Source organism: Alligator mississippiensis, chromosome 10, assembly GCF_030867095.1.
Source record: "Alligator mississippiensis isolate rAllMis1 chromosome 10, rAllMis1, whole genome shotgun sequence".
In the NCBI taxonomy this organism is placed as follows: Eukaryota; Metazoa; Chordata; order Crocodylia; family Alligatoridae; genus Alligator; species Alligator mississippiensis.
In genome coordinates, this window is record NC_081833.1 from 60,879,999 (window position 1) to 60,893,838 (window position 13,840).

Sequence of the window (13,840 nt, forward strand, 5' to 3'; positions counted from 1 at the left end):
CCGCGCACACGGGGTCACGAAGGGGTTAACCCCGTCCCGAGGCCCGTCTCGGTTTCCGAGCGCGGCGGGCGGGCGGGTATACGGGATTGGCCGCGTCACCTGCCAATCCGGGCGGCGATTGCATCATCCCCTAGGCATCCCGGCTGCTGATTGGCCGGGAGGGGTTGTTGTGGGGCGGGGCGAGGCGAGGGGGAGGGGCGGAGGTTTCGCAATCACCGCTCGCCTTCACTCAACACTTTCGCGAGCGAGGCTCGGGCCCGGCCCGCGCCCCCTCCGCGGCCCGGCCCCGGCCCCGGTCCCGGCGCGGCGCGGCGCGGCCAGGTACGGAGCGCGGCGCGGTGCCGGGGCGGGGGAGGGGCGCGCGGGAGTGTCCTTGCCTCAGGTCGGGGCCGCATGACGCAATCGGGCCTGAGTGTGGCGGGGCCGGGCCGGGCCGGGCCTACGGGGGGGAGCAAAAGCGAAAGTGCCCGCGGGGCCGGGGGGGCGGTTGCATCACTCGGCCCCGCGGGAGGGCGCGGGAGCGGGAGCGGGGCCGGGCGGGGAGGCCCGAGCCGAGCAGCCCTGTCCGCTGACCCGACAGCAGGCGGAGCGGGTGCAGCCGCCGGCCCCCCTGCGCGATGCGGAGCCCCCAGGTGGCTCCCGGTGCGCGCCGTGTTGTGGCGGGCGGGGATGCCTTGTGTGCAGCCGTCCAGGGCTGCGCCTCCGCCTCGCGCCCCGCCACCAGCAGCCCTTGGCGGAAAGGCAGGGGCCAGGGACCTGCCTCCTTCGCTAGGCACCAGGTGGGCTGGCAGGGCCGTGCCCTGGCACGCAGCTGGTGGCGGGCGACCTCCGGAAAGAGCAGCGCTGCTCACATCTTCAGGCCCTGCTGCACCTGCACCCGTTTGGGCCCTTCAGGGGCCACGGTTTGAAACGTTCATGTCCTGCGGCACCGAGATGCAGCAGCATGCGGTGTCCTGACCCCACAGGCCACAGCGCTGTTCAGTCTCACTCGCTGGGTACAAACATATATCCTACCACATGGAAGAAGTCCCAGAGGAAGTGAGGGAAACTCCTTTCAGGATACCCACTAGGTTGACTGACAGGTGCTCACTGCAGAGGTGAGACACCGACAGGTACAGATCCCTGCTCGAGGTTGGGGGAGAGTGGATTTGAACCTGCCGCCTTCAGTTGTTCTCTTAAAATTTTCTTTAAAACCATGTATAGGTAAGAAGACTGGCAGCAATTGTACTCAGATACCAAAACGACATTCAATGGTTTTGTTTCAGTGCATTAGAAAAAAAGCAGCAAGGTAACTAGCAGTGTGAAGAGACTTGTTCAAATTGTGGGGCATCTACAGGACACCAGCCCTCCAGCTCCCATCTTCACATCAGTGTCTGAAAAGTACAAAAAGCAGTGATTAATGCTCTTGTGAGCAATAGTTACTTAGTTGGACTTGTCCAAACAACGTTAGCTAGGGCCTTAGGGTAGGTAGGATGCTGTCCAATTATAGAAGCATGCCAAAAGCTAAAAGGAATTGAGTTTAATTAGAAAATTCAGAGGGGCACTAATTGAGGTATAATTCCCTTCTGAGGGTTGTGGAAGTGTTTCATCTGGGAAGGTCAGAGTTAAGGAAAATACAAACCCTTGGGGAATGCCTGGGTGCAAATACATCTGGTTACCATTAGAGGTGCACTGATGCATCGATCCAATATTGGATCCACACTGATATAAAGACAGTTGTCTCAGAAATCAGCCTGATATGGCTGATAATTTGGCCGATAAATGGCCTGTGCATGTGCACAGCTGCAGTGCAGCAAGGAGCACAGCGGGGGAGCGTAGAGAGCTGCCTGCAGCTGATAAGGCTGTTGAGGTGGAAGGGGAGTGGGGATGGGGGGGCAGATCAAGGCCCCCACAGTGAATGGGAGTGGGGCTGGGGCAAGTGCTGCCCAGCCATGGCGGGGGGAGGGGGGTGTGGGATGGAGCTGCAGCTCATCTGGGGGGCGCTGCTCCCACTGATGTGTGTCACTCGTCTGGGAGGGCATGGGGGGGGCAGGTGTGTCCCCAGATGGCGCAGGGCAGGGCGGGCCAGGAAGAGTCCCACACAGCCCCAACCCGCCCCTGCCCCGCGCAGATCCAGGGGCACACATTCCCCTTTCCTCCTGGACAAGCGGTAGGAGCAGTGGCGGGAGCTGCCAGACAAGCCACAGGTGTGCAGTGGCAGGAGCCAACCCCCTCCCCTCTGTGCCCCTTGGACAAGCCATGGGTCCGTCCCATGCACCCCTCCCCCCAGCCCCACATCTCCCTTACCATGAGGGCGTTGATCTGCCCCCCATGCCCTTCCCTTCCACCACAACAAGACTTACCAGCTGCACACAGCTCTCCAAGCTGCTGGGCTGGTATTGGAAATCGGACTGGTATCGGCTGATACGCCTCCTTAAAAATCAGCTGTTGGTATCGGCCTGAAAAATCCCTACTGGTGCACCCCTAGTTACTGTGCTTGGTCTTAAAAGATTGGGTCCCTGTGCAGAGAGATGAGCCCGTCTGTGTATTGAGATCAGAGTTGGGCTATTCCGTGCTTCATATTTCAGTGTAGCATGAGAGGTTGCAATCACAAGCATGTTGAAGGCAGGGGTAGGGTGAGTGTGAGCACATACTGGACTTAAGGGCTGCCTCTACACCTGCTCCTTCACATTCCAATGAGAATGAGTCGGAGCAGACTCAGCTAATTGAATCCGCTCCGCCTTCCAATTTGAATACGCCAGCATTGCTGCAGCCTTGTGCGTATTAAGCCCCTGCACGTTTTAAAATGGCTGCGGGGTGGCTCTATCTAGACTTTGTCATACAAGGTTTAGATAGTGTCCTGTGGTCATTTTTAAATGCGCAGGGGCTTAATACATGTAACACTGCAGTATTTTAATTAAAGGCAGCTGCCCAGGAACCACCAATTAAAATACATGCTCCCCTCCCCCCCCTCCACCCCTGCACTTGTACAGGCAGCCAAAGGCACTAGCAAAGTCGGGGGGGGGCGGCTCCTTTCACCAGAATTACTTGGCTTTCTAAACAGATGACTTGGTAGAGGATGAACGTGCCACAGTAGTGCACTTTTTCTCCTCATTTTAAGGAACTGTTTTTTTTCAGCTATCAAGGCACTACTTGGGTTCAGATAATGCATTGAGCTAAAACTTCATGAAGAGCAGACATTTTTTATTTTTACAACTTTTCTGTCTATTTTGCTGAAAATATGCTGCACCCATCATTGTTCTCTTCTACATATTCAACTTGTAAAAGAAAATCTACCAACTTGCCTGGGCAATAAAACTCTAAATACAGGAACAGGGATGGTAACATGTCTATTCAAATGCTAACTTTGCAGAAGGTAATGCCTAACATGCACAGGCAGTTGTCTGTACAGTCTTTAAAATGATGCTGTCAGGATTTTTTCATGATTAAAAAGAGCACTTTAATGACCAGTGAGAAACCTGAAACTGAAATTTCATTTTTTTTCTTGACACTTCCTTCATTCAATCATATGTAGTATTGATTAATTATTGTAGGGTTGTAATGTGGAAAGCTATCAAAATATTTGTCTTCGTGAGGGGAATCCAAACATTACACAAATAGGGAAGACAGATGAAAACTGAGATGGCCCGCATAGGTTTAACAGTATAATTTTATGCTTAATGTGGCAGATTGGAAAAAGCAGTGGAGGGACTTGTGAAACCTGGTTTTTCTTCTTTGCCCCATCAAGACCTGGGCAAGGCAAACCTCTCTAAAACCCCTGAACTCTATAGGTAGAAAGCACGCTCTATGTATACCACCATCATCATCATCATTCTACTCTAGTGGTTTCATCCTTTTTTCTTTTGGAAACCCTTAAAAAATTTCAAGTGGAGGTGCCAGACCCGTTTGAATTGTAAATATGGGTATTCACATACTGTTGATTGATCATAATTATCTTTCATGGACCCCTTAGACAGTCTGTGGACCCCCAGGGGTTTGCAGACTACATGATGAAAACCACTGTTCTACTTTGTGAGAGAGCAGGTGTTGAATGAATTAAGTTGCAGCTCTCCTCCCTCCCCCCATCTGACATGTGAAAATTGACATGACTTGTTAGTGACTTGAGTTAAACCTACTAAGGCAAAGCAAGGACATCAGGGTAGGGGAGCTCTCCAATATAGCCTGACCATAATTCTAAAAACACATTTGTCTTTGATATCACCATAGGCATTAACAAGCTCAGTGTCTTGTTTTCAGCCATCTGTGTCAATCTGTTATCTGCGTGCAAGAGTCAGACAATCCATCTTTTGCACTGTTACTGATACCCTTCACAGTCAGTTCTTGTCAGCGTAGGGTCAGTTTATCCAAGCATAGCATCTTCCTTTAGCCAACATGACCGTAAAACAAATGTATCTATACAACTTTTGGGTTTTGCCTGCTTTTAAAATAATAATAATAATAATAATAATAAATATTTAGCTAGCTTAGCAGGTTTGTGAGTCGCAGTGTCACACTGCCACAGCCTTCATAGGGAATGTATGCCATTTCTACGCTTGTGATTTGTTAAACAGCTGCTGTACATCCTTCCTGCTTGTTGGGCAGAAATGACTGTGATTCTTAAAGTTCTTACTATTGGTGAGTCTAAGGATTTTTTTTTTGGAAGATGAACAAAAGAGGATTCAGTATACACAGGAAGGGAACCAGTTGCTCTTTTCTTAAGTTCTGAATTTCTAATTGTACATTTTTTTTAAACAGATTTTTGAGTAAACTCATTTGGAGATGGGAGCTCTGTATAAATTCTGCTGAGTATAAAACTGTGCAGAAATCTCACACATCAACTACATGGTAACTTGCAGTTTTTTCAGTGATATTTGAAGCTTCTTGGGTGGCAGAAAAGCTCTTCTTCTGCCTCTCTGAAGTGTAAATCAAATAACTGGTTGTAGAAATGAACTTTCTTAAGCGATTCATGTAATGAAAAGATAGTAACAATTAGGAACCCAACATTTTAGTACTAGGCTTTTGCTAGCATTACAGTCTTCAATCTGCAACCTCCCAGTACATTCCCAGTACATACCCCTTATGCACTGTTTGTATTTCTGTGAGCACATAATAAGTTGTATGTATGTGTATATGAGTATGTGATGCTCTGGACAGATGCTGCACTGTCAAAAGTTGCATGGTGGGATTTCCAAAAACAGTTCATTTGCTTAACTCCATTCTCATTGAAGTTTAAGTGTTTGCACAGCTCAGCACTTTGGTAAGCATCAAGTAGAATCAGGCCTACATTATTGGTAAGTTTTCTTTTTATAGATTCACTGGAATAAGTGCAGAAAGACCATTTTATGCACTGCTTAAATGCTGAAGCCCTTCGCTTATATTGAAAGGGGTATTTCCATTCCTTCAATGAAATTTCTTCAAATAAAGGGAGGGAAAAGGTTTCTCTTGTGCTTAGGACAAGCATGAGAGATTCTAGCTCCATGGATAACTCTTTGAAAGTTATATGCATCGAACAGGAAAACAGGAGCTGTGAACTCTCTCCGCTGTAACTATAAACTATATTGATAACCTTCATGGTGGCATATTTTGTGACTGAGTAAGATTGACATGTAGGTACACACTGAAAGATTCATCTCATTAACAAGAGCAATTAGAACATTAAGATAACACTTCCTGATTATTTTTTTAGCTGCAACTTCATTTTGTGGTAAGATATGAATTGAAACAGGAATATTTTTATTGGCAAAGGTACACATTTAGACAGAACAGACATTAATTCACTGTGAAGGTTAATCTTGCAAAATACTTACATTTTACTACATTTTTTTGCCTTAAAGTGAACTAGCTATTTCCTGCAGCACAGCTGGACTTCTGTTTGAACATAGGTATCAGGTTGGGGCATCCTATAAAAAGGGAAAAAATATACCAAACAGACCAAGCAAAACAAGTTCAGAAGAGGGCATTTATATTTAGAAGATACTGGAAGGAGTCTTTGGAATGGTAGAAAGTTGGGCACACTTAGTCTGGAAAAGGGGAGACTTGTAGGAAATTTGCCTGCACATACACAGGGAGGTAGTTTAAAGACAAGAGTCCTATTGGTCAAGAGTCAGACGGTTAATAAACTTAAGCTGTAGCATGGAAAATTCAGTCTAATTAAGAGAATTATATATAAACTGGAGGAAAAGTTAGACAGTAACTTGGTGCCAAGACATGGGTTGTGAAACTCAAGTTAGTCAAGGCTAGACTAGACACTCATCAAGAGATGGCTTTGGGACAACTGAATAAATCCAACCACGGTGCAGAGAGGTTGACTAGATGACCCAGTAACAATGACCCTGGGACTTCTGAAATAGTTCAACAGTTGGCAGCTTTTGAGTTTCCAGCATTGTAATGATGTGTTCCTGCCAGATGTGCCATCGGCAGCTTTTGCTAATGCCAGTGAGGTACAAGATCATAGCTCACCCTGGCATTTTAAATGTTTTAATAAATGTATTTTTCTACTAGGTTCAACTTGCCCTTAATCCATGTGAAGACTCACTGGCAACATAATCTGGAAACTACTAACAGTTTTCACCATCTGTAACAAATTGTATTGTGGTGTTAAAAGAAGATTCTGTCCAAATGAGCAAGGCATCACAACAGAACGCCACTACGGAAGCAAACGGGATAAGTGTGATTCACACACCAGCAAACACCAGCGGTTTGCAGCAGGTTCCTCAGCTGGTGCCCGTTAGCCCTGGTGGTGGAGGCAAAGCCTTGCCTCCAAGCAAGCAGGGCAAAAAGAATTCCTTTGTGGATAGAAACAGTGATGAATACCGCCAGCGCCGAGAGCGCAACAACATGGCAGTGAAAAAGAGCCGGTTAAAAAGCAAGCAGAAGGCACAAGATACGCTGCAGAGGGTTAACCAGTTGAAAGAAGAAAATGAACGTTTGGAGGCAAAAATTAAGCTCCTGACCAAGGAGCTAAGTGTACTTAAAGACTTGTTTCTTGAGCATGCACACAATCTGGCAGACAATGTGCAACCTATTGGCACAGAAACCACCACCACAAATCCAGAAAGCGGTGGACAGTAGGCACACTACCCCCAAACTGATGGACTGAACACTAGAGGGGCAGCCTGCCTGCCCCTCTCCTGCAGGAGCAGAGAAGGAGCTTTGTTCTGACTTTTAACCATCACTTTTTGGGGATTTTGGGGTTTTTTAGGTTTAACACTGAAAGTTTGATACAATTGAAATACAAATGGCTTTGAGTACTTTGTATAATTTGTTGAATATTTTCTTCTCATAGGTTTGGCTAACAAGAAAAAATGACCTAAATTGACAAAACAACAGAGATTTTAATGTTAGTTAGTGAAATTAAATTTCCACAGAAATGTACACTGACCTTCTGATTTTGCATATAGAAAGGAGTACAGCTGAACAGTTTTATTGTAAAATAGATAACTGAAAATTGGAGGAAATTTCTGTTAAATATCCTTTAAATATATTTCAGTGTCTGCTGTTTCTCTATTGTGTATACAAAACTTCAGAAGGCTATAGACTAAGTATGCCTTCTTATCTGGTGGACTGCAATCCCTGTTCAGTAAAATTCAGGTCTTTCTTATTATCCTTTCGTAGTTGATGGGGAGTGCCTAGTAACAGTGCCTAGTAATAGTGAGCCAAGGTGCTTACTAATGTTTTCTAAAGACTACTACATTTTTTGTGAGACATAACAATGTATTATGACATGACTGACATGCACACGACTGGTTCACAAACTGTCAATGTTTCTCAAGAAGCATCATGTATGAAAGAAAGTTGAACATTTTATTTATAAGTCTTTTAAAGCTTATGTTCAACATGCTAGCATTGTTTGCGTAGCAACTTGGTGTCCTTAAAGTATCATACGTTGGTTTCTAGAACATAGATGAATATGATAAAATAACTGTTCTCTTGCAGGTGTCTGAGAATCTAACATATAGTTTGGCTAAGCAAGGGAAGGGCTGGGGCAAAACATTGGCTCAGTCAAAATATATAGACTTGCACCTTAACATCTGATTTATATAGCTGTTCAGTTTAACAGCTGATACCTTGCAGAGATCCAATGTAATAAAAAACAAATGCCCCTAGTTTGAATATGTGATTCAGCAGAATTTCTATAGTTGTGTGAAGGATGATCTTCAATCTTATTTTGATAAAACTTTTTCTATAGAAGACTTTTTCAAAACCCACTCCCTTACCATGACCCATAATGCAGTGGTATGTATTATACTGAGGATTTAAATAATAAAAGTCAAGCAGGAACTTTGATGTAACCTTAATTTATTTTCATTTTTTAATATTTCACTTATGTTTGTTTTACATATAACCTGTGTGTCTGGCTAGTGAATTGTTACCCTGTTTTACTTTCCCTCCCACATCGCCTTTTTCTGAACATGACTGTAGTATGCTCACGTGTACTGTATATGTATTTAGGAAAACAACTTGGGTAAAATCTGTTAAGATGCTAAGTTAGAAAATAAAAACTTCCAAAAAATTTTTAAGAGTTTAAACTTTTACTGTAAAGTTAATCAAGTGTGGAAGACTTTTGTACGGTCTTGAATTATGGTAGTGCTTTCCAGACAGAAAAATATTCTGGTTCTAGTTAATAGTTTAAGTAGGTAAGGTTGAAATATATAATAATACATCTAATAAAGTGTCTTGCCTTAGAACCTAATAATTACGGCCTCCTTTTTCCCCACTATGCTTAAATAGAAGTAAAAACATAGGTAGGTGGATTTCTGAAGGGCTCAATTGGTGTGTATCCTTATTTCCATACAAAGCCTGACTACATTGGAACCTGTGTTAATAGATCATATGCTCTAAACGAAGGTAGTTCACAACTGGTCTGGTAAGAATCCCCTTCTGCTAACCTCATTTTACAGTAGTAGATCATTACAAAGACCGGTATTGCAACACTTAAACCAAACTTTTCCCCTTCACATTGAATATCCAGGAAAAGAACAAAGATACAGGCAACTTACCTGTATTTTCTTCTATACATCACACCGTGTTTTTGGAAGGCAGAACGTAGATTTTTTTCCGCCCCCGAGTCATGGTCACTGTGTGATGAAGAGCAAGTCCTCCTGGAAACATGGAGTGTCTGAGCAGCGTGGCATCCCAGGAGACAGTCTGGAACTTCCTGCTACCTCACCCAGACTCCAGCCTGCTGCCTCAGTTCTCCTGAGATGCCACGATTCTTGGGCACTCTGTGGTTCCTAGGAGCGAGACTATTAGTTCTTTACTGTAAGTACGTTATTTAGGATCCTGTAAATGAAGCGTTTCCACATTCCAAGCCTCATCAAGAATAATTAAGACAATACCAGCAGCTCACTTGTTGCTTCAGGTGCATTGCTGCGGTGCTCAGCCAATAGCTGTGGCTGTGAGAGGGTTAACACAGGACTCCACCCGTTCAGCTTGCTGAGCCAGACAAGCAGCAGCTATCTTGGCAGTAGCATCATGCACACGGTGTCTCCAGGTGTGCTTCTTTCAGTGAAAAACCAACTTCTCTGCTTATTACACCCACCTCAATTTTGGGGGGGACAGCGGGGGGAGCGTCAGGAGAAAAAGGCTCATATATGTCAGAAAACATTGTGATTTTAAAGGGATTGAAAGGGTTTTTAAGACAGATGGGTAGGTATACCTGTGCCTAACTGAAAAACTGATCTGTGGAATTTAAGGATTTAACTTTTCAGGGAAACATCTGATCCTTTAGCGCTCCCACAATCTTCCCCAGTACAATCCACAGGTACCAGTTACTTCTGAAGAGAATCTAAGATTATTAGCTTAATGTCTTGAAACATGCCAGTGGTAGAGGTAGGAACAACAGCTAGACCTTAAAATGAGAAACTTACATAAATTAGGGTTGTTCAACTCAAGCTGCTCCAACCCGTCAAGAAGGCCACTGAATATTGGCGTGTGGGCTGGATTTATGCACGAATAGCAGCTTTCTACTCTTGGGTTAGCAATAGTTTGAAGAACTGCAATGAGCCTTTCAAAATTCCTCATCTCCTGTCAATGCTACCTTATTCAGTTGCAACAGATAAAGCAAATCTTCATAAAGCAACATTAGCAGAAGTCTCATTTAATAGAAAATCTAGAACAGCAAGGGCCAACCTTTTTGGCAAACATGCCATAAATTAGCCTCACGCCCTTCCTGAGTGCCACTGATCTTCCTTCCCTTACCTGCTAGTCTGCCCTGTATTCCCTACCTGATCTGCTGGTCCACTCTGCTCCATGCCCTCTGCAGCTGTGCCATGTTCCACACACAGAGGCTTCCCATGCCACTTGTGGCATGCAGGCTAGAGGTTGGCTAGCTTTGATCTAGACTTTATAATCAGTTTTTTCACTGCAGCTAAGATTCAGTGGTGTTATGAAAACCAGTTAGGGAGAGAAGATGCTTTTAAAGTCTCGCTCCTTCAGCCTTACTACAGCCCGGGGCAGGAGCATGTACTCCATTCTCCTTTGTTACTCACTGTTGCTGCCGCTTCCCTCTGTTCGGTGGCGTAGAAATTGCCTCTCTGGCTCTTGGGGTTTCTCATGGGCACCTAGATTTCTCTCCCTGGTTTCACTTGGGATTGTGTATGTTCACCTCCAGAGTACAAACTCCTCATATGACCAGTGTTGAATACGGAGAAAATGCAGTTCTGGCTGATGATTTCTCAAATCTCTTCATGAGTGATGGAGTCTTTTCACCAAGTACCCAGAACCTCTGTTAGGTGCTTGTTTTCCACCTGCTTCAACTCAATGCAGTTGCCAGTCCCAAGCCTGGAAAAAAGTGGCTAGTCCCAGTCCCTTACCACCTGTAAAAAGAAATAGCCCTGGACTGCTGTTCCAGTATAAGGGCTTACCAGCAAAGGAAACTGAAGGCTTTGTGCTGCATGAAGGCTCCTGGTGAAAGTCAGGCCTATGAAAACATGATGCTGCAGGAAAGATGTCCTCTCCAAGACAGTTTATTAGCCCATACACCACACTGCACTAACATGGCTACCTCGCCTCACAGGCAGGAAGTATGCACAGAGCCAGCAGAGTCTGTCTTGTATCATACAGACGCACACGTTCAGGTGCTCTATTTTTATTTCAGTGGGAATAAAATGTATATCATATTTCTCATCACATAAACAGCAGGCTCTTTTGCCAAGGCAGGAGTCATGGATTAAAGGAAATAGGGCTTTTTTCCAATAAAAGTAGGAGTGAAATGTCTCATACTTCAGATGAGTGGCTTGTATTTACTTGCTGGAGCAAGATTAAAAAAATAGCCCTTGGTTCTCTTACAAACAATGCCTAACCTGTCTCCATAAAGAGAAGGTGTCCTGCAGTAAACATTCAGATTACATTCAGTACTTTTTATTTCGTTGAATCCATTAAAATGGAATTGACTTTTTTTGTACAAAATTTGTAAAAAGTCTCAAAAGCATTTGAGGGCTGTTATATGGTGTATGCCTTTAAAATCATGAATCCTTAAAACAGGGAAACAATCTTGTGTATGCTGCTCCCCTTGCTCTACTTACACTGAACACCGAGCTAGTGAAATTCCCATTTCTGACTGCTGCAGAATTTCCTTTATGATTTGTGTAAAGATTCCCAGCTTATAATTTGCAAGGAAAATCCTGATGTTTATTTCCAAAAATTAACTTCTAAAACGTGTGTGAGTGTAAACCAGTCATCAATCTGTTGAAATAAGATGAGTTACTTAAGCATAAAATGAGGATTTGGCCCTTTATTGTCAATGAGAGGCTCAAGCACTAATTCTGAAGATAGCTACGAGGCAGTTTATCCCCCTCATTCATTGCCTGCTCCAGGGGTTGGCAACTCCTGGCACATGTGCCAGAACATGGGACATGAGGCCATTTTGCTCGGCATGCCACAGCTGACCCAGAGCTCGAGGCAGCTGCTGCTGGCCGCAGAGCCCAGGCTGCTTGCAGCAGGCGGCTGGGAGGCTGCAAGCACACTGGCTCCATGGTGGCAGCGGCTGCATGTACCTCTGGGCGAATGGCGGGGAAGGAGCAAGGGCAGCACAACACTGGCCCCTTCCACACTGTCAGCCCAGAGGCGCGCATGCACCTGCCACACCAGCATTGAGGATTGGGTCCCTTGCAGCTCCCCTGCCATCTGCCCCTTGTGCACCAAGTGAAGGTGTGGGTCAAGGTTGGGGTGTTTTTGGCACTCCAGCCAAATATTTGCCTACCCCTGGCCTACTTTATCCTTTTAACACATGATTAATGGTAATAGGCTGTCACAGTCCTGTACTTCTGCCAAAGAACCCTCCATGGAGCTAGATCCCACTGTGAAGGTGGTGTCTCAACACAACACAAACTATCCCTGCCCCAAAGAGTGACAATCCACTGACCACATATTTCACATTGTTCAGCTGGATGGTTTCAACATCTCCATTGCTATTGAAGAGGAGAATGGTGATTCCACGCATTACATACAGGATGCTCTGTATCATGCCCTCCCTATTGCCCCATACATGTAACAAAACCAGGCAATTTAAGCCACAAATCTCAATTTTTGCTGTTTCTCTCTGGCACCATTTACCACTACCCTCCGGTTCATGCAATACAAGCCCATGCATCTATACCTTCTTACCTGTACACAGATCCTGTCCATCCCAACTCTCCTCCCATTAGTAAGGCTGAATGGAGTAGCTTTCCACATTCTGTTCATCCACAGTGGGTTCATCACACGTGACACGACTTGGGGAATTCACTCTTTCCTACCAGCTGTGGATGCTTCCTCTAGGATGTAGCACTTCAAGGCTACATGCGTCTGACTAATTAAAATGCAGCACAAAAAGGTCAGCATTTCAGACTTGAAAGAGCACCCTGAAATTCAAGGGTCTTACCACCATGCACTGAGGCACTGTCACCCCACCAATAGGGACTCCAGGTCCTTCCAACGCAACACAACACAATGCAACACACTTGATGAGTAGTTTGGCTGCACAGAGGCCTTGCTAACGTGGCAGTTTATACACTTGCTTTACCTGAGAAGTGAAATACAGACTCTGCAGCGTGTCATTTTAAACACACGAATCCATCGGCCCCGGGGCTGACAGACGCTCATTATTTTAACTTACCCATCACTGGGAGCTCAGTTTCAAGAAAGATTGCAATGAGCCTGTTCCAAAAAAATACACAGCGCTATATCAGAGGAATAATGGCTTTCAACTGAAACCCCCCCAAAAGCTTTCACTTTCCCTGCCCCAAGCTGCTATAGCACAGATTGGTTGCTAACTTAATACCAGAATCGCATCCTATTTATCCAAGGGGACTGCCTGTGTCTAGAGATCAGGAGGGCTGCAGGAATGGTTTGTTCTGTTGTTAATTGTGCACCTCAGATACAGGTGCTAACTTCCTTCTTTTCTGCAGTAACTGATAAGCAGGCATCTGAATCAGATTTCAGCCTGTGCAAATTTCAGTGAAGTTTGGCTTTTAGTTTTTTGGTTTTGCCTTATTAATTAATGAACATCATGGAGAACAGGCATAGCCCTAGGACACTTTGGAGAACCCTAAGACAGTGTCCAGGACCTCTTCAGTACGTGCAGCCAGATTTCAACAGTAGGATCCCTGCATTTTTCTGGGCTGTTACAGGCTTTATCACAGTAGGCCCCTGGTTCATGGCTGGGGTCCCCAGTGACTGTGGTAGTTCAGTAGATTCAAAGTTAACATTTCACTGAAATGGCTGGGATGATTCACACTCCTTTACAAATTCTGTGCCAAACTACTGCAAAGTTTATCTTAACTTGGTGACAAAGGTTATGTAAAGGTGGTCTGTGTACAGTGTGAGACTAAAGATGGGCTGTAATAGTTTGGTAAGTACAGCTCTCCACTGCAAATGCAGT

The 13,840-nt window shown here is 45.1% G+C and overlaps 1 protein-coding gene across 1 annotated transcript; it reads left to right on the forward strand.

Annotated features, from left to right (window-relative positions):
* Positions 1 to 221: 221 nt before the first annotated feature.
* Positions 222 to 8,493, forward strand: CEBPG (CCAAT enhancer binding protein gamma). Its single transcript, XM_059713864.1, has 2 exons — positions 222 to 321; positions 6,481 to 8,493. The coding sequence occupies exon 2, from the start codon at positions 6,598 to 6,600 to the stop codon at positions 7,048 to 7,050; it is 453 nt and encodes a 150-aa protein (XP_059569847.1). The 5' UTR covers positions 222 to 321; positions 6,481 to 6,597; the 3' UTR covers positions 7,051 to 8,493.
* Positions 8,494 to 13,840: the final 5,347 nt, after the last annotated feature.